Source organism: Primulina huaijiensis, chromosome 17 (assembly GCF_012295235.1).
Source record: "Primulina huaijiensis isolate GDHJ02 chromosome 17, ASM1229523v2, whole genome shotgun sequence".
In the NCBI taxonomy this organism is placed as follows: domain Eukaryota; kingdom Viridiplantae; phylum Streptophyta; class Magnoliopsida; order Lamiales; family Gesneriaceae; genus Primulina; species Primulina huaijiensis.
The window spans coordinates 1,004,430-1,032,262 of NC_133322.1; the positions used below are offsets into that span (position 1 = coordinate 1,004,430).

The following is a 27,833-nucleotide window of genomic DNA, read 5'->3' on the forward strand; positions in this document are numbered from 1 at the left end:
ACACACCTGATGTGCCTCTGCCTGATTAGCACACGAGCATGGTGAATAGATTTAGCCATACCAGCCTTAAAAACAAGAGTCTGGAGACGACGTTCAAGAAAGTTCTCAACGGTCAATGCGAGCACATAATCAAGCTTGTTCTGGCTCTCATCCAAAAGCCCGTGACGATTCATTCTTCGAAGAAGGGCCTCACCCTCAAAAATACGACGAGGGTCTTTCTCATCAAGTGTGAGAAGCATTCTTGCCGCATTACGGATGCGACTCAATGCATATTGAACCCTCCACAGCTCCCTCTTGCATCGAAGCCCATATTCTCCAACAAGCTTCAGCTCAGCATCCAATCGTTCCTTCTCATATGGCCGGCGAGGCTTCTTGAAAGTCTTCCCATCTAACAAAAATCATTGTACATCAAATTTAGTTTTGAAAAACCTGATATTGAATAAATTGAGATCGAAAAACTAAATAAAAGTCGATCCTGTTCTATTTAAAAGCAAAAAAAAAAGTACACATCACAGCAGCAAAACAGAACGGGTCAGTTAAAAAAGTAGGAGTGAGATAGAAAGTATTTAAAAAATAAGGACTCTGATTTTTTTTTTTAAGAAAAAAAGAGTTGACTTTTGATTATTACATTAACTACGATTAAATTTTTTAACTTAATTAATTCTCTTTTTTTTTTTCTTCTCAGTCGACACACATCTTACCTCAATTAAAATTTACGAATCTTTTTCTCCAAATCGAGATATTGAGTAACACAACAATCAACAATGGTCGACCCTCAAATGGTCGACCATTGTTTGGTTGACAATATGGTCGACCAAGTCTACCATGAATTCATGGTAGACCAAAGCAATTTGGTCGACCAAATTGCTTTGGTCTTTGACCAAAGCTGGTCGACCAACAATGGTCGATTTATGTTTGGGTCGACCAAAACGTGGTCGAAATTTTCTTCTTAAAATAAATGTATATATGTAATCAAATTTAATGATGTATTTATACTTAAAACACAAAGACATTTAAATAAATTGATTTATGGATTTTTTTTTTAAATATTTCACAATGCACTCCTTCTCCCCAAATTTCCCAAAACAGAATACACTTCAAACTGATTTCCAACAAAGGGCCAAATTAATTCCAAAAGGCAGCGAATCTAGATCGTTAATCCAGGATTTGAAATCACAACATATATTTTTTTATATCGGGAATCCAAATAAAAAAAATAACACATTAAAATCCTAGATCAATTGCTCACGAAACTCTTACAATATCGACCAAGTAGGAAACAATGAAAAAGACGTGCATTTCCTTCAGAAACTTACAGTTGCGGTAGAAACTAACGTTCACCATCGTCTCCCGCTACGTTGCACTGGCAAAGGAAGACGATTGATGCATCATACAGAGTAAATTTTAAAGCGGCAAACCCTACTCCAGCGATTGGGCTACATAGAAACTGGGCTCTGCTCACCAAGCATTTTTTTTTTGGACTGGCCTTCATGCTCAGGTCCATATGCAAATTGTGAACATAATAATTTTTCTTCTACAAATATATATTTTCGTTAATAAAAAAAAAAAGATATTTGAACGTTTAAACACGAGAAGGAAAAAAACAAACATGAATTACATATATTAGAGGCTATTATGAAAAACTAAGGAATCCCAATCATCAGGATAAAAATTTCCTTAAAAAATCTGTTATTTGTAAGTTGTTGCCTAAAAAAATGTACCGTGGAATAATTTCACATGAAGTTGCAACACTGCTCAGAACGAGTATTAAATAGGGGAAGAAAAAAAAACAGACATGAGTTGTATTATTTTTTAACACGGGAAAGAAATCTGTTGTTTTTTCTTCTCGTATTACATACACTAGTCCAGCGATGGAATCCAAGTTTCAACACTGCTAAGTACAAGTGGTTTCAGTTGGGATTCGTTGCATGTATAATTTTCTAGTGCTCTTGGGTTCCATGCACCGTGCTTCACATGAAGATTGCTATGCACTTTGATTCACTAACCGAAGAAAGTATCATAATAGTGAGAAGCTAATCAGACACTTGGGAATAGTCAAGTTAATGAGGTCTTCATACATGGCGAAGATCATACATTTCCCTCACGGGCTCTGCTCATAACTTTGAATTGATTTATAGACAACGAGCCCCGAGTTTTTTTTTCCCTAAAGACAGCAATCTACCATGCAAGATGTATTTGAGATTACTAGTTACAAGGAAACAAATGAATGATAACTTGATTTGATCTTTGAGTGGTATAAACTTGGGATCAATTCTTACATTTAGTGTCAAAAACACACGTACGTGTGGAGGTGTTCTTCGCGGTTATAAGATTTTTCCTCGTGTTAATAGTTATGGATGACAAACAACAAAACATTCAACATGGAACACAAAGAAACAGAATTAAAATCAAACCCATTCAAGTTCAAAGTACGCGAAACACAGCATAACACATTACATCATCTCAAGTAAAACAACCAGGCAAGAATAACGAAGAGCACGGAAATGCAGACAAGGGAGATATTCAACTACAATACAACACAAGAACAAGCAATAGTAAACAGACAAGCAATCGATATCAAACCAAAGAGACCACCATTCATTCATTCTTCGTCCTCGTCTCCATCTGGAGACTCCGCCCCAACTTCTTCATAGTCCTTCTCAAGTGCAGCCAAGTCTTCCCTCGCCTCCGAGAATTCTCCTTCCTCCATACCCTCACCAACATACCAATGCACAAATGCCCGTTTGGAGTACATCAGATCAAACTTGAAATCAATCCTCGAAAACACCTCAGCAACACCAGTCGAGTTGGAAATCATGCACACTGCCCTCTGGACCTTAGCCAAATCACCACCAGGAACGACAGTAGGAGGCTGATAGTTGATACCACATTTGAACCCTGTGGGGCACCAGTCGACAAATTGAATCGTCCTCTTGGTTTTGATGGTGGCAACCGCGGCGTTAACATCCTTGGGGACAACATCACCCCTGTACATCAAACAGCAAGCCATGTATTTTCCATGGCGAGGGTCACATTTAACCATCATAGAGGACGGCTCGAAAGCAGTGTTAGTTATTTCAGCAACAGACAGTTGCTCGTGGTAGGCCTTTTCAGCAGATATCACAGGGGCGTAAGAGGAAAGCATGAAATGAATTCTTGGATAAGGAACCAGGTTAGTTTGGAACTCATTCACGTCCACATTCAACGCCCCATCGAATCGCAAAGATGCCGTCAATGAAGATATCACCTGGACAAGTTATCAAATAGATTAATAACGTACAGAAAAACATAGAAAAATAATAGATAAAGAATCATATTATCGTATACTGTATTACCGAGCCAAGTAAATTTATTTACCTGAGAAATCAACCTGTTGAGATTAGTGTAGGTAGGCCTCTCGATATCAAGCGACTTGCGGCAGATGTCATAAATAGCCTCGTTATCAAGAAGCACGGTAACATCCGTGTGCTCGAGAAGGGAATGAGTTGAAAGCACGGAATTATAAGGCTCAACAACTGCGGTTGATACCTGGGGAGAAGGATAGATAGTGAAACCCAACTTTGATTTTTTACCATAGTCAACAGATAGCCTCTCAAGCAACAGTGATCCAAGGCCGGATCCAGTACCACCACCAACAGCATGAAAAACCAAAAACCCCTGCAACCCAGAACAATTGTCCGCAAGCTTACGGATCCTGTCAAGGCATAGATCAACAATTTCTTTTCCAATAGTGTAATGACCCCTGGCAAAGTTGTTGGCAGCATCTTCTTTGCCACTGATCAGCTGCTCTGGGTGGAAGAGCTGGCGATATGAACCTGAGCGGACCTCATCTATTACAGTCGGCTCCAGATCCACAAACACAGCTCGAGGGACATGTTTTCCAGCGCCTGTTTCGCTGAAGAATGTGTTAAAGGCATCATCACCCCCGCCGACTGTGGTATCTCCAGGCATTTGCCCATCAGGCTACATACAAACATTATTCAATAAATTCTTCCAGAAACAACAAACCATGCCTCAAATTAATCACACAGTACTCCCGCAGAAGTATGATGTACTAAGCAAGCAAGAATTATTCTGGATCTAAACTTTCGAAGGTAAATAGAGAAGGAAAAAATGGTATAATAAAATTCTGGCTGGATCTACGGAATATGAATTCTGCATAGCACAAGAGTACGAAGAACATTATGCAATGGAAATCTCACACACAAAAGGTGAAGGATATTAAATGAATTAATTAATATAGATTTTGGATTATCAAGCGTTTCAAAAGGAAAATGAAATAACCACTTGGATCTATAATTTGTCAGACTTTTTCGTTCTATTGGAATGATTTGTCCTAAAAGAGTTCAAAAAAAATTCCATACATTTCCCAAATCCAGTCACATTACAAAATAAAATCGTAGTAAAGACACAGCTTCATCCAAAACAGACACTAAAACAAAACGCAAAACATCCATATCAGACCAAAAACAAATCAAATGTAGCTAAAACATCAGGAAGAAAAAATAAAGTTACGCGATTAATGAATTAGATGTCGCGTTAAAGCATAGTCTTGATTTTTCATATCATCTCGAAAAACCAAACGAACAGATCAAATTCCCCCAGAAGAGACATTAAATAAAAAAAATCCAGATCTGACAAAAATACCAAAACGATCCACAACAAAATCACTGAATCTTATAGATCCGCTCAGATCTAGCAAGAAAAACTTCAGAAAGGAAGGAGGAAAATAACATCAGACCTTAATGCCGTGTTCGAGGCAGTAAAGCTCCCAGCAGGCATTTCCGACCTGAATTCCGGCCTGACCAATGTGGATCGAGATGCACTCTCTCATTTTCGTTGATTTTTTAGATAAAAATGAAGGAATCGGCTTTTGAATGAAGAAAAGGGAAACTCGAACACCAGAGGCGTATACAAAGACGTCCCTGGGTTAAAGCTGTAATGTGGGAGAAATTTGAAAAGAGGAGATGTCTTATGTAGCAACGGTGGGTCGAAAATTGGGGTTGAATTTTGTTTTATTATTTATTTGATTTACAGCTGGATAATCACGTGACCATGGCTCCACTTTCTGGATATTTTCAAAAGAAAAATAGCAAGATAATTTGAATGAATATTTAAAAAAAAGGTTTGTATCGTGTGATATCATATCTATTCGATGTGATCTATATTTAAAATAATAATAATAATATTTTTTTTATAGTTCGAATATGATAAAAGACACATAAAATTGATCTGTGAGACGGTCTAGTATGAATTTTTATGGATCCTGCATTTTATTTCAAATGTCACATAAAACAAGAGAAATTTACTTAAAAAAATATTATTGAATAAGATTTTAGAAATACTCATTTAGAAAAGCAAGAGTTAGTTGTGTTTCATTGAGGATAAAAAAGGGTACTTTTAAAATTAGAATTGAAGAAAAAGTCCAAATATTTAATGACATTGAATTTCTTTTCTTCTTTTGTCTAAAAGGACATCCAAATATCTTTTCTATTAAAAAACTTCAAAAGCTTGTACACTCGATGCACTTATGGATGTATCATTATTTTATATCTAAAATGATGAGTAAATGTTTGAAAAATTATTAAAATTGAAAGTTTGGTGATGTGTAGCTTTGAAGAAAAGCTAAATTAATTATTTCAGGGCATAATGGAACTTGCAATTTGCAAGCTTATGTCTCAAATATCCGACAAAAAAACAAAGATAAATGAGTCAATGAGACACAGAGTTAATTAATTATTTGCAATCTAATGATGTCCCTTTTTTTTTTGGTTGAGGGGAAAAAAGCTCAAGTGATGTTTCTAAAGTTAAAATAAAAAAAAATTTTAAGAAAGAAAGAACATTGGGGAATGAAAGTTAAAGTGTGTAATAAAGGGAAACATGAAATTAAACTATATATGTAGCACACAATTCAAATTAAATTTAATTAAACCACTGATTCTCAGTATTTGACTATACAAACAAGAATAAACCACACGGTAGAAGATGAAAACATGCAAGATTCAAATATCGTCAATCACTTGTCATTAATCGTCATCTTTCTAACACTGACTCTACGACGAGAACCGAATTAAAATGCAGTCGGCGATATCTCACACGATGCCCACACGTTCGGGATTAGCTGACGACCATTATCTCATCTCCTCCACCCGGGCTGCTGTGTCTTATCTGAAATGCAAGGCACCCCAAATGAAAAAGAAAGCACACGAGAAGAATCAACTACGAATGCCAAGGAAATGGAATATCATATCGATCGCTACATTAAAAGGTTCTACGAACACTAATTTATCTATTTTAAAAACCCTTTATGCATAAGTTGGAGACTCAATATTATACTCGGAATTAATGTCTAAGACATAAACTTGCATGCTGGTTTGATATCATACGACAAACACATAAGGATAACCACCCAAGACCAACTATGTGAAATGCAAATAGGAATTGCACGCCAGGGGGTCTCAAGCTTGTGATCAAATCATTTGTCTCTGGTATCATGATAAATCACTTTTCCTGAAAGCTCAAGCTCACTAAAGGTGTGAAAAAAACAATAGCTTTATACTTTAACAATGATGATTGACAGCACAGAAATGTATTGGGAGAATGAGTATCTAAACTACATAGGTTAATGAACAGTACCATCTCTGGTAACGGTTAATGATCGGCTAGGTTTGTTTCCACCCTTGCCATTAGCTTGAATTGGCTTCTGTATCCGAGGGGACAGTGAGCTTAATTTACCATCAGAGGAAGTGGGAAGAGAATGCCGCCGGTCATACACATGATTGGAACCATCTTCATCAATTTTAGATGACCCTTGAGCTCTAAGCTTTGCTTTGGCAGACTCAGTGGCTGCCATGTAACTCGGTACACTTGGGGTGTTCTGTAAGATATTTTCAGGATGTTCTTGCTTTGTTGTAAGAGATCTCCTTTTCTTGAGTTTCTGATTTTCTTTGTTACTATGCTCCTCTTTAGAGCTCAACTCCTCGTTGAAAGTTAGAGGACTCTCTAACTTACCACCATTTTCCAAGGAATGAAACTCAGTAACAGGATGATCATCTTGTGGCACATCTACTAGCTCATCCGTTGCTGTTATATTTGAAGGAACTTCTTCTAAAGCCAGTTTATTAGCCACAAAGTCCGATCCAGATGGGTTTTCAGAAGAAATTACTTTTTTCTGCTCAGGAACATCAGAAGCAGAAGTATTCAACACCATTTCCGTACTTGGCTGCGGCTCTGGCAGTGGCTTCTCATTTTGTGTTTCTGATTTTTCAGAAGCATCCGCTGCAGATGCAGAAACCTTTCTTAAATTACGTTTAACCCTCTCAAGTTCACTCTGGTGTTGTTCTTGCACCAACTCTGTTTGATGACTTGTGATTTTCCTTGGGTTGCGTTTGGGCTTATCTTCATCAACAGAAGCTGAAGAACCAGTGTCCCCATTAACAAGGGCAGAAACCTTTCTAATACTTCTCTTTGATTTTCCAGTTCTAAACTCAATAGCTTGTGTGCCACCCCGCTTTTGCGGAGGCTTGATCAAAACATTTTTCGAATGTGGACACGGTTTCCAAAAGTGAAATATCGACCAGCGCTCAAGCCAGTTCCAAGCTGAATTTGGTTTGGACAGATCATATTGAAGACTCATCGGCAGAGCAGTTGGCAATTGGATAAGAAGCTACAAATATGAAAGTGTGTCAATCAGATCTTTCCAAAAAATTATACATTAGTTGGAAATAATTGAAGTGATATATATTTAGTTTTAACATTCTCTATTCTCAGAACATGCCTATACAATAAGATGTTATCTGAAGATCCATTGGTGATTAGTAAACCTCGTGCAATAAGGTATTAGAACCTTTCCAAGTTATAACTGAGTTAACGTAGTTTGTTGAAAAGTATATGCATTAAGAGCTTATTAGCCAAACTAAAGGCCTTATGGTAACTGTTCAAATGTAAACACATGAACGAGCCTAGATGACTTCCCAACATTTTTGGTTTTGCCCAAACAAACTGTCATTTTAGGCCTAAGATAATAGTGAAAACCAAATACAAACCTTGCGGACAAACGCTTTGGTGGCTAGATTCTCTGACCCAAGATATGTACTTGCTCCAGTGCCCGCCTGTTTAGCATCCTGATGAAGTATAAAAGCAGAGTAAAACAAGAGCTTCAATGCCCTAGTACAGAGTTCAAACATCTCAGAGATTAACAGAGAGAATTTAATCAATTCGGTTACACACTTTTACACTACCTGAAACTCTACAATATTGTATTTTTTACACCATCCAGACAATGTATTCGAGAGTCTAACTCTTCGTCCACGAGCCACTGCCTGAAATTTAACAATTCCCTGCATGCAACGTAAAGTGGCAACAGCCTGTCTCCTCACCATATGACCCCGTATAAGAGCTTGTAGTCTTATGATACCTTTAAGAGCCCTAAAAGCACGACGAGCCTGTGGACATGTTGAAAATAGAAATACAACATGTAAAGACCATTTTTTTGTCACATTACCATTTGTGGATAAAACACTTCTTTTCAAGAAGCCGCGTTAATAAACTGTAAAAGTTCAATTAATAATGACAAGTGATTTACATCAATAAACACAGTAGTCACATATTTGACAAAAGCACTGACATAATGAAAAGTGTGTTAGTCCAATTTTAAAATAACTGAAAGTTGCGTGGTTGAAGATACCGTCACAGTATTAAAATAGCGTATGCAGACACAAAACCTTTACCTATTCTTGGAGATAATGGAAACCTATTTCTTTCTCAACTCCTATACAAAACATGCAATATTAAACCCATGAGACCACGAAGATGAACAAAACAACCTCCTATAAAAAATATAGATTTAAAAAAAAAAACCACCAAAAACCAAGTAGCAATATCAATTGACAACCAGAAAGCCTTACCAAGTAACCCCTAAAGGCCGCTTGTGTTTTCGTAGCAGCTTGCTCTTGCCTAATCATCTCCGCATCACCAGATGGGACTGGTACAAAATTACTTTGTAAATCTACGTCTTGGTTCCCTGGATACAATTCAGTAGGATCATAAGGAGTACCAGATACTCCCTTCCCAAATCCTGTATTCTCTGCATCTCTGCTAGTCAACAGGGGTGGATCTGTGACTAGTGAAGAATCTCCTGCCCGTTTCTCTACTCGCGTATTTGCGGCAGCCTAATAATGAGTCACATTTTTACATCCAACAGCAAGTGCAATCAGCACAATAGAATTTAGATACTATGCCAGAACATCGTTACAACAATATCTTCAAGCCAAGGATAACATACATGGATCTGATGGTAAAATTACATTTCCCAAGATAAAAAATCAGAAATAAGAAACATGTGAAATTAGTTCAAAAATATCAAAATATTGAGATTAATAGTTTATAGAACTCCCGTTATGGCATGATGTCTGGGTCATCACATGCATACCATAAGAAACAACAAACTAACAATGCAGCATTAAAGCTTTCATTTCTGAGGTCACAAATGGCTTAGACAACAAATGTCTTACTTTGGATAAATTAGCCTTAGAATGCTTCTTCCCAAACAGGACAGTTTTGATCCATTTCCCAGGAGACTTTCCCATGGCAAACCACGGCTTTGAAACAACACTTACTCAGTCCAAAAGCTGCATATTTTAATTAAGATCAATCCTCACGCCACAATAATGGGAATAAATAAAAACAACTCTAAAGGGGAAAATAGATACCGACGTAGAAAATCAACTAAAAAAACAAAAAATTGGTCACTGTCTAAAGCCAGTCGTTCTACTGCCTACCAAGAAAACAACATATCTAGATATCAAGTAAATAAAATATGTAATACAGAACAAAGCCGTGATTTATAGGAACAACAATGGCCGCATTTAGAAGTCACACGGAGAAGGAGAATTTGCTACAAATTTCCCCCAAAAGATCCCAGCAAAAAAGAAGAAAAATGTTAACATAAACATATCAGTCAAAAGATTATGACAACTAGCATCATCAATCTTCATTTCCAGACAAACTAAAAAACAGAAATGAAGATATTAACACGTCATGCAAAACTAAAATTAGTGAGCTAAAAATGCAGAAACACAGCAAGATCTGCATCCGAACTCATAAACCACAGGAAAATCCACAACTATATTAGTAAATGCAAGATCACAAAAGCACATAAAACAGGTTCAAAAAAAAAACAGAGGAAAGTATATTGCAGATGAGATCTGGGATTTTCTGTACCTGAAATACCAAAAGGTTTATTCAAGTCCCAGATCCCACAGCAAGTCAGCAACTCAAATCCTCCAAAAAATCATCCACAAAATCCAAACACACACAAAGACCCAGTTGAGAAATAAAAAAATCAATTCTTTTTCTCTTTCAAGAAAACAGCCAAATGTAAATGATAAAGTGGGAAAAAAAATTCAAGAGAACGATGGATTGACAAGTAAGTGAGCTTTAAAAAAAATTAGAAATGAAAATGCTTCAAATGGCCCATACCGATTGGATTAGTTTCACGCACTCAAGGCAAGAAAAATGGACCGCTGTTAATATCAACTCACTCCCAGAGTTCCTTCACCGTCCTCTTCCTATTTTCATGTTCCTCTCGCTAAAAGTTTCCGGTTGCTGCACAAAGATGGTGGGCTAGTTTGCGGAGGGGTGGACTACAATAAAAAAATAAATAAAAAAAATACTAAAATATTAAATAAATATCATCTGTTTTTGTTTTTGTTTTTTAACCAATAAATATCCATTTGATTTGTTTATGAAATTATTATAAATTAGTATTAGCTTCAATATATATACGCGTGTGTGCCTACTAATAGTCTAAGACAAAATCAACTTGTGTATTATTGGCATTACCATTATTATTAATTAGAATTATAATTAGAATTAATAAGTGTCAAAATAATTGAGTTAGGTGCTTCCAAGGTCGACTTGTAATTACGGAAAAATAAATCATACACCTAAACCTAATATTCTTCCCCCAAAAAAATAATAATCCCACACCTATTATTACACATCATTGGATAAATTAGGTTTTCTTGTGAAATACGTGAGAAAAAAACAATACAAATTCAACAATTTACAAGAAAACGAGCTTTCATAAAGAAAATATTCACAAGATAATGAGATATCATATAAGACATCATAATTATACTTGATGAAAACAGAGTAAAAATCTAATTTTTATCTCTAAGTTTCTTTTTATGAGTATCACAAACTATTTTTTTTTAGTTATTCATATTTGACATTTTCATATGTTATCAACTTTACATATTTGAAGTAATGATAACATTGAATCAATTTATGAATAATAACATCATTGTAGGATCTCATCAAAGGTTCATATTGTTAATACATAATAGCAATTTTTAAGGGATACTAGACATGTTTTTTTTCAATTCCGAACAACTGAAACTCATTTATTAGTTATTACCCCGATAAAAAAATTTTGGATTATATCTAACCCGTCATTTTTTATTTTTTATTTCTTCTATTAGTATTTCTACAAAAGTATAAATTTTATATTTAAAAGAAAAACTAAACAGAAGACGAAAATAAATAAATAAAATAAACATTTTTATAGAGGTACAAGGGACAACAAATTAAATGTGATTCGTGACAGTGAGTTCGATTTACAAATCCCAGCAATGCTGGGCTAAAACGAGTATTTGACTCTCACTACAAAATGTAATATCTGGAGGATTATTCGATGTCACTTTCCTTACATAACTTAATTTGTGGTTAATTATTTTATTCGAATAGTTTTTCAATTAAGCACTCTGTAATCCTACAACAATTTTCCAACATTAATTAACCCATGATTCTGATATGCAAGCTGGCCAGGTCCCCCCCCCCCCCTTCTTTTACTTATTGGTTGCACCAAATCAAGTTGGGAAAGAAGAATCCAGATGAGGCCGCAACAATTTTTTTTTTGCCTTGAATCAAAAGCATGAAATGATAAATTTGGTTGAATACTGGAACCTCTGAATATTCTCAAAACATATCATATGAATAGCTTATCAAGATCTTATAAATCTAGGCTATATAATATACGTGCCCGGCTCCAAGTGCAGCACGAGTCCAACGCAAACACATGCGACTTAGAGTAGTTGGTTGTGTGTATTCAATAACCACCGACATTTTAAGGATATGATGCCACAACTTTAATTTAATTCGAGGCATTTTACACACACGCATTGTGTGGCATGAAATCAAGCTTCCATCTCGGGGGAATCCTATGGACATTTGTTTTGATCTATTGACAAATTTAGACAATGATAATATTGATAATATCAAATATGTGTTGCCGAAATAATTATTTGACTTGAAAAATATGCAATTAAACGAAACGCAAATTTGCACAAACCAGAAATACAACTCATACCACTGATCAGTGATCACAACCCCCGTTTTCACGAAACCATGCAATCACATATATGGTTTTGACTCATAACCACAATTCTATATGGAACACACACACGCTCGTACCGTATGCGTACGCGGCTGCTTTATAGCAAAGGAAGATAGTGAAATAAAACTACCCTGACGCTAGCTCCAGAGGAAAAGTCTTACAGTATGTAGTGAACGATTAAATATCAACACTTTCATGATGAAACAGATAGATTTGAAGTAACTAGAGACGATGCAATCTAATATGGTTGGTGATTTAAAATAAAGATTCTGTTTGAGATAACACAACATAAAGAGTGGCCCAAGAATCGACTGACAATAATCCATCTCATGATGACAACTTAGCTCCTTTAATATTGCTACGCCTATGGCTATGTTTACCGACATATGCACGTCCATGTTATCGATACGATCGATAAATTTACATATTATAAAGGAGATGGAATACCATTTAAAACAAGAGATCTGCACTGCTAAGAACCGGTCTGATGAATATTATTAAATTCTTAGCTGAAGAAAAATTTCCTCAACAGCTGAATACAAGCCCTTCACACCAAAAATTTCTAAAGAGTCATCAAAACCAGCAGGTAAGAGAGATATCTGATCTCGCCTATGAAACTGGTAATAAGTTAATAACTCTATTAAGAGATCATCTCACGGGTTGTTCATTGGAAAATCTAGAATCTTGTTTCTATACAGAAACTCGCGAAATAGATTGGAAATTCAGACAATTCAATAAATGTTCACTCAAGCTGATAAAAGATATTATTATGTACATATGACAAACAAGAGCACCGAAACATATAGAGATGAAGAAACTCAGGGTCCCTGAAATTGAGTATGTAATAGTTAATACAATCATAACAGTGTCTTTGCAAAGTATAAGAGAGTCGATAACGTAGGAATAATACTGAACCAAATGTTTTGCACAAACAAAGATCACTCTAACAGGAGAAATGACCTTGCAGGTTGAATCTTGCCCATCAGTTGCGATTTCCTGTAACGCGTCCTTGAGATGAAAACGCTAATCTGCTGTCCAGCTCTGCTCGACGATTTCGCGCACCTTCCTGTTGTATTCACGCTTATTTTCACTAAACAATCGAGCAGCTTCAGAGTTTGCTGGCGAGTTTGGATTTGGATCGCAAAGCAATGACTGTAAGAAAAAATTAAATTAAAGATGATGTTTGAATATTCACTGGAGTAAAATGAAAGCACATGATTCAGCATATCCTTTTTTATGGAGAGATCTGAAAAACAACCTATTAGTCCATTCATCAAATTTTATTCTGTCCATTGGATTTGAATATTTTATTCGTTTTTTCTGTACAATAGATGACATCGGAAGGTACTGACTTCAATTTTATTAAATCCAAGGCAGCTTATACACATTGCTAATTCAGGAAAACTGAGAGGCAAACACAACTCTATGTTAATTCTGACCAGGAGACATAACAAAGAAATTATAGTTTCTTTTATATTATTGATTCCTGATCAAGATCACAGGAATTCCCAAAGCCCAATAAATCTATTTGCCAAAAAAGTAAACGGCCTGTAGGCTTAGTTTCAGACAAGAGATGAAGTTGAAAAAAAAACCTAGATCATCTATCTCGCTAAACAAAAGTTTACATCGTTATTGAGCATAGTCATAGCTGATAGCTCCAATTGGATATTAACATCCATGTTTTAATAAAATTAAAGAAACTAACTCAATTCAACTGCATGTTGTCAATCAAATCCTACTTTTAGGAGAAAGAATTAGATCTCAAAATTTTATTATTTTTTGAAAATTTAAGTGTGAATAACTGATGCCCCGCGATGTAGAGAAAATATTGTATTTACCACTTTATAGACTTAGGTTGCATTTAGTTGCTTTGATTATGGCTGGATTGATTAAAAATGCTACCTATCAAGTATTTGGTCTGAATTCTACGGCTGACAGAATCTATGGGCTCAGTGTTAACTGCTACATTGGTGATTGTCCGCCCATTTTTCTCGGAGTGATTTTTTTTACCCCACAATCCAGTGCCACACCCCCACAAAAAATAATTAAAATTCTTGAAGTTTCTTTAGCATCTACCTTAGCAAATAGCAACCAACCATCATTTGTTAAGGAGAGGGATAGAAGGTGGGAATATGAGGAGATGAGGAGTAAAGGGGAGATTAATAAATAAATTAAGAATGTTAAGAGGTGATTGATGAACGAGGTCTGTCTGTGATGGAGTGTAGAAAAGAGAAATTAATCTCACTAACAAATTTCATATGAAAGTGGATGGTGGATGGTGGAAAATTTCATCAAAAATTTTCAAAAAATTAAAAATTATATAATTTTCAAGGGGTAAACTTGTATATTTCCTATCACTATCTTAATCCGTTCAACCATTATAGCAAATCACTGCATTATTAATCGCAACACAGTTTTTATCGTCCAAACAAACAATCACATTCATCCCATCACACAAACCAAATTCAGCCTCAGTGTACCTGAATAGATGTAAGTATGGCAGCTACATCATATATTGGGCTCCACTGATTTTGCAAAATATCCAAGCATATACTCCCATCTGCATAAACTGATCACAACAGAAGTAAATGAGAACATGATGAGTGCATAATAAATATTTCGGTCAATTATGTTTAGACACGTTATTTTGGAACAAATTATCAATCATGGTGATTCCATATCATAGCATTAGATTAGTTTGGTCTAGACACAAATGGTAAGTCACTTTCAGCAGCAAGTGCGTGCCAATTTTTCACAACATATCGGTTGAAAAAAAATTAATAATAGACAAACCCATTGGACCCCGAAAATAAAAAGGAGGCACAAAAGCTAGTGAGTTTAAATTTGAGATATAAGAAACTTTATGTGAAGGTGTTGAAGAGGCCAATTTCGATAAAAACAATTATTGAATTCATTAATAAACAGAAATTTCATTGTGCAGCAACAAAACACACCGAAGCAGGAGAAACATGCGATATTGAATAAAACAGTGAGGTTAAGTGGTTCCTTCAAATCTATAACACATCGCCACTAAGCAATGTTGTCACCTAAGAACATGGCCCTTGTTGCTTAGGAAGTAGATACACAATATGCCAAACAGAACTATATACAAGTAAAGTTGACCACAATACCCAGGACAATCAATTAATTGAGATACCGAAGGTATGAAGTTTATGTAGCATATTGGAGAAATGACATCACAACCTACATTAATAATAATAAGTTTGACCAAAAAGAAAAGGCAACCAAGAAGACCAATGTCAGTACTCGCTGCATTCAAGGAGCTACTTCACACAATTTTTTTAACAACACGCACAGTTTCTTCTTATGCAAAACCTGGGTTTATGAAGGCATGACTTGATAATTTTTTAATAAGTGCTGCATTGATCATCTATTTTAGCATGTGAGCATCCAAAGGAAAAAAAAGCCGACCAGGAATAGACAATCATGCAAAAATTTTAAAACCAAGCAACGAAAAATTACAGTAACTTACTGTTGGGATGGAACATTCTAGATACAAACCGCACTGTCGGGGCTTTATTTGGGTAATCCTCCGTGAATTGAAGTGTCAACTTAAACGTACCTAATAGTAAACAATTGAATGGTTGAAACAAATGACAAATAGAAAATGATTATAAACCTAACAAAACTCTAATCAAGTCTTTTTTGTAGAAATTCATTCACAGCTCAAATAACCCACTGGAAAAATTAAAGAGCGTCTGGTATAATGCACCATACGAGGAATGGAAAGTATTTGGATTTGTGTCATTTTAATAAAACGGTAAATCTGAATTGAAGATCTTTGGAATACGAAATCTTTGACAACTGAGGCTACTAAGACCAAACAAAAACTTGTCACACCAAATGCCGCCCAAGGAAACACATCCCCTAAACCCTAACTTTCAAATTTGTAAGACCAGATGCACATGATCGCCATTGATGAAGTTGAGTATCATTTGCACGAGCAGAAATATCATCACTGCATAAACCTAGGCTTATAAGCAAACTCTAAAACAAGTATAGACATAAAAATAATCGTATCAGAGTATAAGTTATCCACAAATTTCGAGGAGAACTAGATTCGATGATAGAATGTTCCACCTCCATCCCAAGGAGTGTCATCTGGCCTGCAATTACAAAAATAATAATAACAGGTCAGTAAAAAAATGGTAATTTCTAAATTGATCGCCAACAACAAGCAAAAAAAAAATGAAAAGAACAAATGGCAAAATATACCCAAATATAACAGCATTCCAGAGCATAATGTTGTTATCATACGGCGCGCCACTGATGCCAGCCGGAGGGTCCTGCTGTAACCGCTTGAAATCCCTCATCAACCGCTTCCTTGATGCCGTTGACATCCCGCCGCCTGCAATCACCACCAATAAAGCATCATATTTACAATTAAAATGACCTTCTAATGTATTTGCATCCAGATAATTAACCTTCAACTATCAAAACCTGCGACAAATCAATTCAATCTGAGATAGACTCGTTTCCATTTCCATCTTAAGGCTACAATCTCTAAATATAACGATTACCTAAACCCTACGTGATAATATAGTTAATCATCAAAAAAAAACCGGAACCCGTGGATCCATAAGCATGAATACGCAGCTTTCCACACAGGCTCGCAGAAAAAAAAAACAAAAATCGATTCCAGTACGAAGCAGACAGTAGAAAATTACCTGGAACTCAGTGCTGCTAATTTTCGTCTCTCTCTTCTGTGAATTCCTGGCTACCAATCGTTGCTAGTGTGAGACTGAGACCCACTAAATATTAGCATGTCATGATAAATAAATATAAATAATAATAATAATAATAATAATAATAATAATAATAATAATAATAATAATAATAATAATAATAAAATGAGGGGCAGATTTTTTAGCTGGCGTCAGATGTAAGCTGGATGTCTGATTTTAGTTTAAATATTCGTTTTTTTTAATAGATCACTCAACCCCGGTTTAAGTAAGCGCAATGTTCTCTGCACCGATCTCACAGAGTAATTTCTTTCCGCGCGTTCTGCATAAAACTAAACCTCCATCACTTGAAACTGATTATGATTTTCCAGTGAAGTTCTCCTTGATGATCATTCTGATGATATTGATGTTTTAAAATATCAGGGATTCGTGCACGAAGTCTTAATCACCATTCTCCGTGGTTTGTCTGGTGCCAAAGTCACTAAACCTGGAAATTTCCGTAGCAATTAGGATGGCTATGCTGTGAAATCATCACTGAAAGCTGAAGATGGAGTTCTTTATCCCCCTCGAAAGAGCTTTTTCTTTTTACCCAGACCACCCGCTATCATTCTTCACGAGGAGGTAGAATTTGCAATTTTAATTATAAATATTTCCTTATCCAGCTTTATGTATAATATGCTTGTATTTGTTCTGTGGAAGTTGATGGGTTTGCTGTTTTAATATTAATCTAGATTGACTAAGTAGAGTTTGAGAGGGATACTGCTGCAGGTTCAAATACGCACTACTTTGATCTTCTCATTAGATTTAAGGCTGAGCAGGAGGAGCACCTTTTCCGAAACATTCAAAGAAATGAGTATCATTCACTTTTTGACTTCATTAGGTTAGTTACCTCTTCCCGATTGTTTATTTTTCGCGTTAGAAGAGTCTTTCTAGTTAAATTCTGACTATGTATATTAGTATGTTGTTACCGTATCAAGGGCCTGAAGATCATGAACTTGGGGAGTGCTAAGACTACAGAGGGAGTGGAGTGGCAGCTGTTCTGCAGAATGAAGATGATGATGCTGTTGACCCGCATCTTGAGCGCATCAAGAATGAAGGAGATGAGAGCCATGAAGAGGTATGTTTGTCATTTTCTTGAATTTATTAATTATATTAGCTTCTACTATTTCAATCAAAGCGGACATGAAAACACACCATTAGTGTGCACAAAATTTTTTTTATTTGTAATATCTTGTGTTTGAAATCTTCGCAGGATGAAAATAGGATGATGGAGGCTCCCCTACCGATGATTCAGGGGAAGGAGAATCTGATGGTAATGACAATGGGGAGGAGAAAGAGGTAGATTTACTACTACTAATTTCCATGATGTGATTAAGTTTCTCTGCCTTGTGTTGAGACTCCATTGATGGATTGATTTAGGTACCGCTCAAAAAGAAACTCAAGAAAGAGCTTTCTTTCAAGGCATCGCCAAGTAGGAAAAAAACTAAAGATGGTGACGAAGATGGGTCAAAGAAGAAAAAACAGAAGAAGAAAAGGGACCCAAATGCACCAAAGAGGGCCATCAGCGCCTTTATGTTCTTCTCCCAAACATAACTTTGTAGAATTACAACTTTTGGTCACCACACTGGTGGTGTTGATTCTGCAGCTGAGGAGAAAGCTCCATATGAAGCAAAAGCACGGGCTGATAAAAACGTTATGGCGATGAAATCAAGGGGTACAAGAATCCACAGGCCTCAAACGTGGGGTTGGCAGATGAATCTGACAGTGAGTAAGCGTCTTGGTGGCCGATACATAACTTCAGAGGTCATGTTGCCAGTATGTAGTGGGCTCAAGACTGTGATCTGGGAAATATAATATCTGCTAATTTTGTTAACCTGAGAATGTATGTTGGTTTTCCTGGGTTAAGGTGAGTTTAGGTGCCGTTGGTTGTCTTGATCAAGTTTGTGCCCTTAAAAATTATGAAATGCTGTACTACAATTGTTACATTTGTAGTATCTATGTCAAAGACAGATTTGAAGGAGAGGTTTTGTAATAAAATGTCTCTTAATTAAATATCATAGAAGTTATTTTTGTGGTATGCGCTTGAAATTAGGGGTGTCAAAATCAGACACGACTCATCAACCCGACACGATTCAAACTGAAAAAAATCATGTTTGGGTTTGGGGTTTTCGGGTTCGGATCAGATCGGGTTGGATCCGATAGCTGACCCGAAAAATTGATTTGGTTGAGTTGGGTTCGGTTCGGATCAACTCTTATTTGATTCCAAACTTATGATTATAGATATTATAGGAATTGGAAAAAAAAGTCGATTGGGTGTCGAAATCAAAATAAATATTTGGCCAAGCACAAATAATGTACCAATAAATATGAAATTCTTTGTCAATGGTTTCCAAACTGTTTCCCCGAACAATTAATTAATTCCATTTTAAAAATTTGAACTTTCTTGAAGAACAATACACCTTTGTCTCTATCTTATTGCCAAAGAAATTAGCGCTCGGCTTAGTACCTAAATAAACGGCGCAGATCAAGCTGTTGAGCACTACAATCTCTCATCAACGGCTGAGATTCCTAGCACCACATTCACATTTCTTCAAAAAAATTAGGGCTTTTACCCTCCTTAGACACAATATATATCCTCCACCAATTCGCTTTCTAGAAATATCGCACTCTCACACAGCATTTTTCTCTCTAAGTTCATCAAGGAAACCATGGGCAAGGGTCCGGGTCTCTACTCCGACATTGGCAAAAGAGCTAGAGGTTTGATTTTTCATTCTTTTGTTATTGTGATTTTGATGAATGTTGGATATCCTTTCTTCAAATTTTTATGTTGCATTTTGGTCTCTCTTTTTTTTGGAATTTTTTAGTTCTTTTTTTTACTGATTCGATTTCTTGGAATTAGATCTTTTGAACAAGGATTATCAGGCTGACCAGAAGTTTACTATCACTACCTACTCGCCCACTGGAATTGTAAGTATCGATTTATGGGGGTTTTATTGTTTCAAAAACAGAATCGGTTTATTTTGTCCGCGGTGATTAATTACGCCTGATGATGCCACAAAATCCTCTAATTAATTGTTGATCTTGAAATGTTGACTTGTTATTTTTTTTAATAATTATTAACGAATCTCATTATGTTTGTTCCTCTTTCGTTGCTATGAATTATGATCTAGTAGTGATTTGATTGATGTTGCGGGCATTCGAGACAGTTTATGTGTTTCTTTCTTTTACGTGCTTTATTCAAATATTTGATTGCTAATTTTAGTAGTTCATCATTAGCGTGAACTATTAATGTTGGTACTGTTTTTGTGCATGCGTCAGTGCTTGAGCTCAAGTTTCTACACAAGTTCATACTTTTTGTGCTGTTACATTATCATGTTTTATATATTTCGACCATATGAATTGTAATGCTGAATCAGTTGGATTCATTTCCATTTGTCAAGTATCTGATTTTATTCATCTTAAATTTAATTATGTATGAAGAAGTTTAAATGCTTTTCCTATTGAAGAATTTTGTGATGCTTAAGGATTTGATTTTCAAATTAGAATTCCTCTTCGGTATGTTGTTTGATTTACTACTGGTGTGCTTGCAACATGTCATCTGGTGGGATGGATATCGTCTGGGTGATTCACATTTTTTATGCTTTGAGCGCATGGCGCAGCAATTTAGCAGTATATTTTAGTTTGCTATGTATCCATGGACATTGATGAATTACTATTATTTGGCTAATTTGGTGCTTTGTTTGCAGACTCTCACTTCTACCGGAACAAAGAAAGGTGAATTGTTTTTGGCTGATATCAACACTCAGTTGAAGCACAAAAATATCACAACTGATGTTAAAGTGGATACCGCCTCCAACGTATAGTCTTTCTTCTACATCCGTGCTTTTATCATGAAATGCAACATCTTTAATTACCAATAATTGTTATTTTTTGTGGATAAATACTTTGTATATCATCTTTCTTATGCTGTAACGTAAACAGTTCTTACAAATTGTTGAAAAAATTTAGATTGAATTTATGCATCCTTTTAAGCATTTGACTAGCTATGGAACGAATTTCAGCTCTTAACCACCATCACGGTTGATGAGCCTGCTCCTGGGCTCAAGACAATTTTAAGCTTCAGAGTTCCCGATCAAAGGTCTGGGAAGGTAAGCTAAAACCTACATAGTCTCTGGCCTTGTCAAGGACTATATCTTGGGGGATTTGACCTGATTCTGTTTGTATTATAATTGTAGCTGGAACTTCAATACTTGCATGATTATGCCGGGATAAGCTCAAGCATAGGGTTGACCGCAAATCCCATTGTCAACTTTTCTGGTGTTCTGGGGAACAGTACCGTTGCTCTTGGGAGCGATCTTTCTTTTGATACCAAAGAAGGAGCTTTGACCAAATTGAACTTTGGAGCAAGCTTTACAAATTCTGACCTTATTGCTGCTTTAACTCTGTAAGTCGTTTATTTTTGGCTTTCTTGAATACTTTTCCCTTCTAGTTTCATTGAAAACTATTTCATTCAAATGACGTATCATAAAGATTGTCTCTAGTAAATGTCGAACCTATGTTGCTTTCAGGAATGACAAGGGTGACACCGTGAGTGCATCATACTACCACACTGTGAGCCCTTTGACCAACACCGCTGTTGGTGCAGAGGTGACCCACAGCTTTTCGAATAACGAGAATACCATAACTGTTGGAACTCAGCATTCATTGGATCCACTGACCACTGTGAAGGCACGTGTCAACCACTTTGGCAAGGCAAGTGCTTTAATCCAGCATGAATGGCGCCCAAAGTCGCTTATCACCATTTCGACTGAGGTGGACACCAAGTCTATCGACAAAAGTGCCAAGTTTGGTCTGGCCTTGGCTCTGAAGCCATGAGATAACTGATTGTGATGCTTTTATGGGCATGAAAACCGTTGTATTGCTTGTTTTTTGGGCGGACTATATTGGTGATTTTAGAAATAATGGCAGTTCTTAAACTTGATATGGTAGTTATCCTTTCTCCCTTTTCAATGTACCGAACTAGTATACGTCGGTTTCAACTTAGCTTCTGAAATTTTCTCCCATCAATGCAAGTTTGTCTTTCTTTGTCTGACTAGACATCGTATAAATGCGACCATAAGGTTTCCAATCCTGTCTCAGCTGAAGTGATGTGTTTCCCTTATGTGTGATTGCTTTATTAGAAGAATGTGTTTTATCTTATGTTGGAGTGACGTCCATTTTGAGTAGTTGTACTCAACGGGCACAAGGGGGCAATCACGGTTCATTCATTTTTCTTTTCATTTTTCAGAAAAAAAATATTCTGTTTTAAGTTCTCTTTGTATATCGTAATATTGTTTGTAGATTTACACAACTCTGTCGTAAAGGCTGTGCGCTTCTGCCTGTCCTTGGCAATGACGTAGATTAACCTTAAAATATCCTCATTCACTATCAGAAAGGCCGACCTGATTAATCGAAAAGTTAACCAGACGCCATGTGCGTGACCGGAACAAATAGATCAAACTTACTGATATATTGCTGTTAGGTTTGATATTGATTTGTTTTCTCTGAAACGGTGGTCGTGTGGAACTCCTGTAGCTCAAATTTTACAAGTCCCCTTCAAAGGAGGAGTACACTTTTTTGCTTTATGAACCAAAGAAACTCTACATCTTCACCAGATAATCTGATGGCTAGTATCAAACATATTTTACCACTATGCAATGCAATACGCTGATATGTCTTGTATTTGATGAGCAAGATCTTAAGACGATGCAATGTTGCTTAAAAAAAAGGATACAATGTGGATATGAATTATTTATTTGGGCATATCAGGTCCATAAAAACTTCGTAAATGGGCTTTCTTGACAAGGCCATTCGATACCCAATATTGGGGATGACAATGGGACGTGTTTGGAGATAGATTTGGCCAAATCCGACACCCTACCTCGATTTAGATCCGTTTCGCACTAAAATTTTTATTATTTGTAGATTTTATTCAATACAAAGTAAATTTTTTTTACAAATTAATAAATCAATAAAGTTATCTTTCAAATTTGAATTAATAATATTTAAGAATAAAAAAATATTATCATAAATTAAAATTTATGAATGTTGTGTTTAATTAATAAGAAAAAAAAGTATAATTATTAGAATAAACTCATTCAAATATTAAAAAATTAAAAAATAAAAATATAAATAAGATATTTATTATAATTATATTATATTATTAATAACATATATAATAGCGAGATAGTCCTCTAAAACTCGGATCCTGCCCCGAACTTAGTTGTGAACCCGTTCCACATGGTCTAACCTGCCCGGTTCGGTACATATTTAGTATGGGGCTGCCATCTCTACCCGAGAGAGTGGACCAAAGTATCAAAACATACCGATATTGAATTTCATAACCGTTCATAAAAACATTGTTTGGTTAAATTATTAGTTGATATGGAATTTATAATCCACTACATACTATTCACAACAAAATTATTATTTAAAAATTTCCATTAACTAACCAAAGTCGATAGAAAAAAATCATATTGTTGAATATTTATAGGTGCCTTCAACCAAGTTTTCAAACCATATTGCCGTTGGCATACTTCTCCCCCCGTCTCATGCATTAGGCTTGTTTATTTTATTTTCACACATAATAAAAAAATAATTGAAAAAATAAATTTTTAATTTTCCTCCTTATTTAGTTAATGTTTTAATGATTAAACGAACAAATCTCAGTAATTAAAACAGTAAATTAAGGATTCACAATATCTTTAAAAAGTTCTCTCTATGTCTCAAGAGGAAAAAGACCTCCTAGAACGAAGCACGAAAAAATCAAAGATAGCAACAGAAGATCGCACTATGGGATCCGATCATGTCAACATGGTGATAGAGACACCAAAGGCGACAACTACCGAAATGAAACAAAGCTCTTTCAAAGAAACCCTGCTCGGGACCCAGGCAAATAACCTAACAGATAGATACCAGGAGAATGATGGATTCATATCGGACGATGACCTCTACGGAGAATACGAAGAGGATGAAGGATGCCCAGTTATCAAGATCTCGCAGGAGGAAAAAAGAAGGCTTCGCAGACCCTGGCAGCAAACTTTAATTGTCAAGGTGATGGGCAGGTCAATTGGATACAACTACCTCCTCCGCCGAATAAAGTCTCTATGGAAACCAAAGGCACCCCTGGAACTAGTTGCTCTCGAAAATGATTATTTTCTCGTTCGATTCGCATCCTTAGATGATTACGAATTTGCGAAATACGGCGGTCCGTGGTTGGTGCTGGACCATTACTTGATCGTCAAAGAATGGTATCCTAACTTTGATCCACTCTCGGATAATACAGAAAAAGTTTTGGTTTGGGTAAGATTCCCTTGTCTCCCCATTGAATATTACGATACAGAATTCCTAATGAAAATCGGCAGTAAGATTGGAAGGCCCATCCGAGTTGATCAAGCTACCAGCCTAGTCTCGAGAGGCAAATTCGCCAGAATATGCGTGGAGGTGGACATCAACAAACCACTTCTCGCTAAGTTTATGTTGAGAAGAAAAGTCCGTAAAATCGAGTATGAGGGCATCCACTTGATTTGCTTTAAATGTGGGGTATATGGTCATCGCCAAGGAGAATGCACAGCCTCAAAGGCAGCTGAGAACTTCGACGGGGCGGTGGCACAGGCGACAAACGGGAGAGGAGAGCACAGCAAAGATCCAATTGAGCCAAATAGGAAAGTTCTAATTCCAGCGGAGGTTACGGACACATTCGGGCCCTGGATGATGGTATCGCGTCCTTCACGAAAATTTGACAAAAATAGATTTGGAAGATCGGATAATTTTGGAAATCAGAAAAACAATAAGGATATGGAAAATATACCTATCCACCATAACCACATGCATCATTCGAATTTTGAAGTACTGGGAGAGGAAGCAAACTACGATATGGGCTTAAATGCAGATGGGACCGAAATGCACTATGATAACCCCACCTTGACAGGACACTTAGCAGGTAAAGGGAGGAGACCCAATGTTCAAGTAAATTACAAAGAGACCCACACGCATAATAATGACAAGAGCAACTCTATAATTAAAGAGAAACAGAGACATGGTCTTAACAACATGGGAAGGCCGGAGTACCATTATCGACCAAGACACGCTGCTGCTGAAGAAGAACATGTATTAGTTCGAGGATCACAGGGGGGCACTCATATAACTCGGGAGGTAATTCATAACAGGCCAAGCCGGGAGTCATGGGAGAACGACATCCTTCTGGAAGAAGATTTGGTTGATGAGCACCACCAAGACCCTCCCCTCATACCTAGACACCCAGGAGATGAAGATTTAATGGAACACGATGCAGATAAGGGAGAAAACGAAGTCGTCAAGGAGACTTTGTTGGGCACATCCCAGCCCCAACAAGTCTAAGCCTCCTAGTGAATGGTAAGTATTCTGTTGCACATTTTGCAGGTGCAATATTAATCTGCTGGGTTTCCACATGAATCTCATGGTTTGGAATTGTCAAGGTGCGGCTTCTAAAGAACTGAACCGCTACCTCAAAGATATGATCAAAATTCATAACCCAAAGATTCTAGGCTTGCTAGAGCCTCGAGTTTCAGGAACACACGCGGATACCATCTGCAACAAGATGAAGTATGAAAATTGGGTAAGGGTTGAAGCAGTTGGGTTCAGCGGAGGCATTTGGATCTTTTGGAATGACGATGTCACTTTGGAGATTTTGTACTCTCACCCACAATTTGTCCTAGCACGTCTAGAGACAAACAATTCGGCTCCTTGGCTTCTTTCAATAGTCTATGGAAGCCCAAATCCCACTCTTCGAAAGAGACTTTGGCAAGATCTCACCAAGGAAAACCTTAACATACAAGGGCCGTGGCTATCTATTGGTGACTACAATTCCGTGAGTTACGAGCACGAAACTAGTACAACCGAAGGTGCAACCCACCATAGAAGTTCTGGATTCAACGACTGGCTTTTCAATCAAGGCCTTATAGATATTGGTTTTTCCGGATCCAGATTCACTTGGGTAAGAGGTCTCAGTAGCGCAACCTTCAAAGGAGCCCGTCTGGATAGGGGAGTGTGTACGATTGAATGGAGCGAGCTATTCCCAGAAGCGAGGGTGACCCACCTTCCTATCATACAATCAGATCATGCTCCATTGCTCGTTAGACTTGCTGGAAACTCAAACTACAAATACAAAGGCCCCTTTCGTTTCCAGGCAGCCTGGCTCACCCATGAAGATTTTCACAAAGTAGTTCGAAATGAATGGCATGACCAACATACGCTCAGTGATAATGTTTCAAAAATGGCCAATACACTATCCAGTTGGAACTTCTCAACATTTGGTAATATCCACCATCGAAAGAGGAAGTTAGTGGCAAGAATAGAGGGTGTGCAAAGAAGTTTGGGTAACCAACCTCGACATAGTCTTTTTAAACTTGAAGCTAAATTGCGAAGAGAATTAGATAAAGTCCTGGAACAGGAAGAACTCTTGTGGTTTCAAAAATCTAGGGAGGAGTGGATTGTCTCCGGTGATAGAAACACCAAATTCTATCATGCTTCTACCATGGTCAGAAGAACTAGAAGTAAGATCGAAGCCCTCAAGGATGACAATGAAACTTGGATAACAGATATGGACCAACTTAAAAACAAAATCAGAGATTTCTACTCCTCTCTGTACACCTCAGACCAGACATGTGCATCCTCCCCGATGGGAAGATGTTGTTTCCCACCACTGCCAGAAGCTCATTCTCTCGCCGTAAATACACCTTTTTCACCAGACGAGATCAAGCGGGCTCTCTTTGACATGTCTCCATTCAAAGCTCCCGGACCAGATGGCATTCCTGCCGGATTCTATCAGAAAATGTGGCACATCGTTGGTAAATCTATATGCGACTTTGCTCTTAATTTCTTCGAATCCGGAGAAATTCCGTTGGGGACAAATGATACTTTCCTCACATTGGTCCCAAAAGTCCCTAACCCGGAGTTCGTAACCCAATTTAGACCAATTAGCCTCTGCAATGTGAGCTATAAAATCCTCACAAAAACCATGACCAATCGGCTAAAGACTGTTATGCCTGATCTCATTGGGCCATACCAGAGCAGCTTCGTCCAAGGTCGCCAGATTTCAGACAATATCATTGTGTACCAAGAGGTGCTCCACTCCATGAGGAAAAAATCTGGTGCTAAAGGGTATATGGCCATAAAAATTGACTTAGAGAAAGCCTTTGATAGACTTTCATGGGACTTTATTCGGGAAACACTTACTGACGTGGGTCTCAACAGGGAATGGATCAGAAACATCATGAATTGCATCACAACTCCCAGGCTGTCTATCTTGTGGAATGGAGAACAAATGGACTGGATCAAACCTGACAGAGGAATTAGACAAGGGGACTCAATATCTCCATATATCTTTGTTCTTTGTATTGAGCGTCTTAGCCACATTATTTGCCAGGCCGTGAACATTGGATCCTGGAAAGCCATCCGGCTATCTAGAAATGGTCCTCTCATATCACACTTGCTCTTTGCTGATGATATGGTTCTTTTTGCTGAAGCTTCAACCGACCAGCTGCATATTATCATGGATTGCTTGAACAAATTCTGCTTTATTTAGCTCTAGCCAACGAGTCAATTTCCAAAAATCTCAAATCTTCTTCTCCAGAGATGTGAGCGCTACAGTGGCGAATGACTTGTCCTCTACTTCAGGGATCCCACTAACGACAAACCTAGGCAGATATCTAGGA

The 27,833-nt window shown here is 36.9% G+C and overlaps 6 protein-coding genes and 1 long non-coding RNA gene across 10 annotated transcripts in view; 3 read left to right on the forward strand and 4 right to left on the reverse strand.

The window, feature by feature from the left end:
* Nucleotides 1-1,480, reverse strand: part of LOC140963233 (small ribosomal subunit protein uS4y-like) — a 2,121-nt gene extending 641 nt beyond the window's left edge. Inside the window, exons 1-2 of the mRNA XM_073422521.1 lie at nucleotides 1,317-1,480; nucleotides 3-388 (exon numbers count right to left, since the gene is read on the reverse strand). Coding sequence (XP_073278622.1) covers nucleotides 3-388; nucleotides 1,317-1,344 — 414 coding nt within the window. The 5' untranslated portion in view covers nucleotides 1,345-1,480. The remainder of the gene's footprint in view (nucleotides 1-2; nucleotides 389-1,316) is intronic.
* Nucleotides 1,481-2,399: 919 nt separating this feature from the next.
* LOC140962348 (tubulin alpha-1 chain-like) lies at nucleotides 2,400-4,993 on the reverse strand. The gene is made up of 3 exons (XM_073421214.1): nucleotides 4,742-4,993; nucleotides 3,358-3,963; nucleotides 2,400-3,247 (listed from the first exon to the last, which is right to left on the reverse strand). Exons 1-3 carry the CDS (start codon nucleotides 4,832-4,834, stop codon nucleotides 2,603-2,605), a joined length of 1,344 nt encoding a protein of 447 aa, XP_073277315.1. The 5' UTR covers nucleotides 4,835-4,993; the 3' UTR covers nucleotides 2,400-2,602.
* A 907-nt stretch (nucleotides 4,994-5,900) lies between these two features.
* Nucleotides 5,901-10,656, reverse strand: LOC140962905 (protein IQ-DOMAIN 31-like). 3 transcript variants are annotated; one of them, XM_073421986.1, is made up of 8 exons: nucleotides 10,480-10,656; nucleotides 10,222-10,281; nucleotides 9,513-9,629; nucleotides 8,907-9,170; nucleotides 8,241-8,444; nucleotides 8,046-8,123; nucleotides 6,637-7,666; nucleotides 5,901-6,168 (listed from the first exon to the last, which is right to left on the reverse strand). In XM_073421986.1, exons 3-8 carry the CDS (start codon nucleotides 9,585-9,587, stop codon nucleotides 6,137-6,139), a joined length of 1,683 nt encoding a protein of 560 aa, XP_073278087.1. In that variant the 5' UTR covers nucleotides 9,588-9,629; nucleotides 10,222-10,281; nucleotides 10,480-10,656; the 3' UTR covers nucleotides 5,901-6,136. The 3 variants fall into 3 exon arrangements, with proteins under 3 accessions (XP_073278087.1, XP_073278085.1, XP_073278086.1); XM_073421984.1 differs by lacking the exon at nucleotides 10,222-10,281; XM_073421985.1 differs by lacking the exon at nucleotides 10,480-10,656 and having other exon boundaries at nucleotides 10,222-10,455.
* A 2,550-nt stretch (nucleotides 10,657-13,206) lies between these two features.
* Nucleotides 13,207-17,225, reverse strand: LOC140962769 (ubiquitin-conjugating enzyme E2 2-like). The gene is made up of 6 exons (XM_073421752.1): nucleotides 17,086-17,225; nucleotides 16,634-16,766; nucleotides 16,499-16,524; nucleotides 15,891-15,980; nucleotides 14,878-14,966; nucleotides 13,207-13,549 (listed from the first exon to the last, which is right to left on the reverse strand). Exons 2-6 carry the CDS (start codon nucleotides 16,756-16,758, stop codon nucleotides 13,421-13,423), a joined length of 459 nt encoding a protein of 152 aa, XP_073277853.1. The 5' UTR covers nucleotides 16,759-16,766; nucleotides 17,086-17,225; the 3' UTR covers nucleotides 13,207-13,420.
* A 90-nt stretch (nucleotides 17,226-17,315) lies between these two features.
* LOC140962770 (uncharacterized) lies at nucleotides 17,316-18,441 on the forward strand. 2 transcript variants are annotated; one of them, XR_012172613.1, is made up of 4 exons: nucleotides 17,316-17,721; nucleotides 17,832-17,980; nucleotides 18,058-18,217; nucleotides 18,353-18,441. It is a non-coding gene; the product is annotated as an uncharacterized lncRNA (long non-coding RNA). The 2 variants fall into 2 exon arrangements; XR_012172612.1 differs by having other exon boundaries at nucleotides 18,078-18,217.
* Nucleotides 18,442-19,675: 1,234 nt separating this feature from the next.
* LOC140963604 (mitochondrial outer membrane protein porin of 34 kDa-like) lies at nucleotides 19,676-22,195 on the forward strand. Its single transcript, XM_073422995.1, has 6 exons — nucleotides 19,676-19,857; nucleotides 20,000-20,067; nucleotides 20,847-20,957; nucleotides 21,162-21,248; nucleotides 21,336-21,544; nucleotides 21,669-22,195. Exons 1-6 carry the CDS (start codon nucleotides 19,809-19,811, stop codon nucleotides 21,973-21,975), a joined length of 831 nt encoding a protein of 276 aa, XP_073279096.1. The 5' UTR covers nucleotides 19,676-19,808; the 3' UTR covers nucleotides 21,976-22,195.
* Nucleotides 22,196-23,931: 1,736 nt separating this feature from the next.
* LOC140963234 (uncharacterized) lies at nucleotides 23,932-27,703 on the forward strand. Its single transcript, XM_073422523.1, has 2 exons — nucleotides 23,932-25,466; nucleotides 25,540-27,703. The coding sequence occupies exons 1-2, from the start codon at nucleotides 23,932-23,934 to the stop codon at nucleotides 27,701-27,703; spliced, it is 3,699 nt and encodes a 1,232-aa protein (XP_073278624.1).
* Nucleotides 27,704-27,833: the final 130 nt, after the last annotated feature.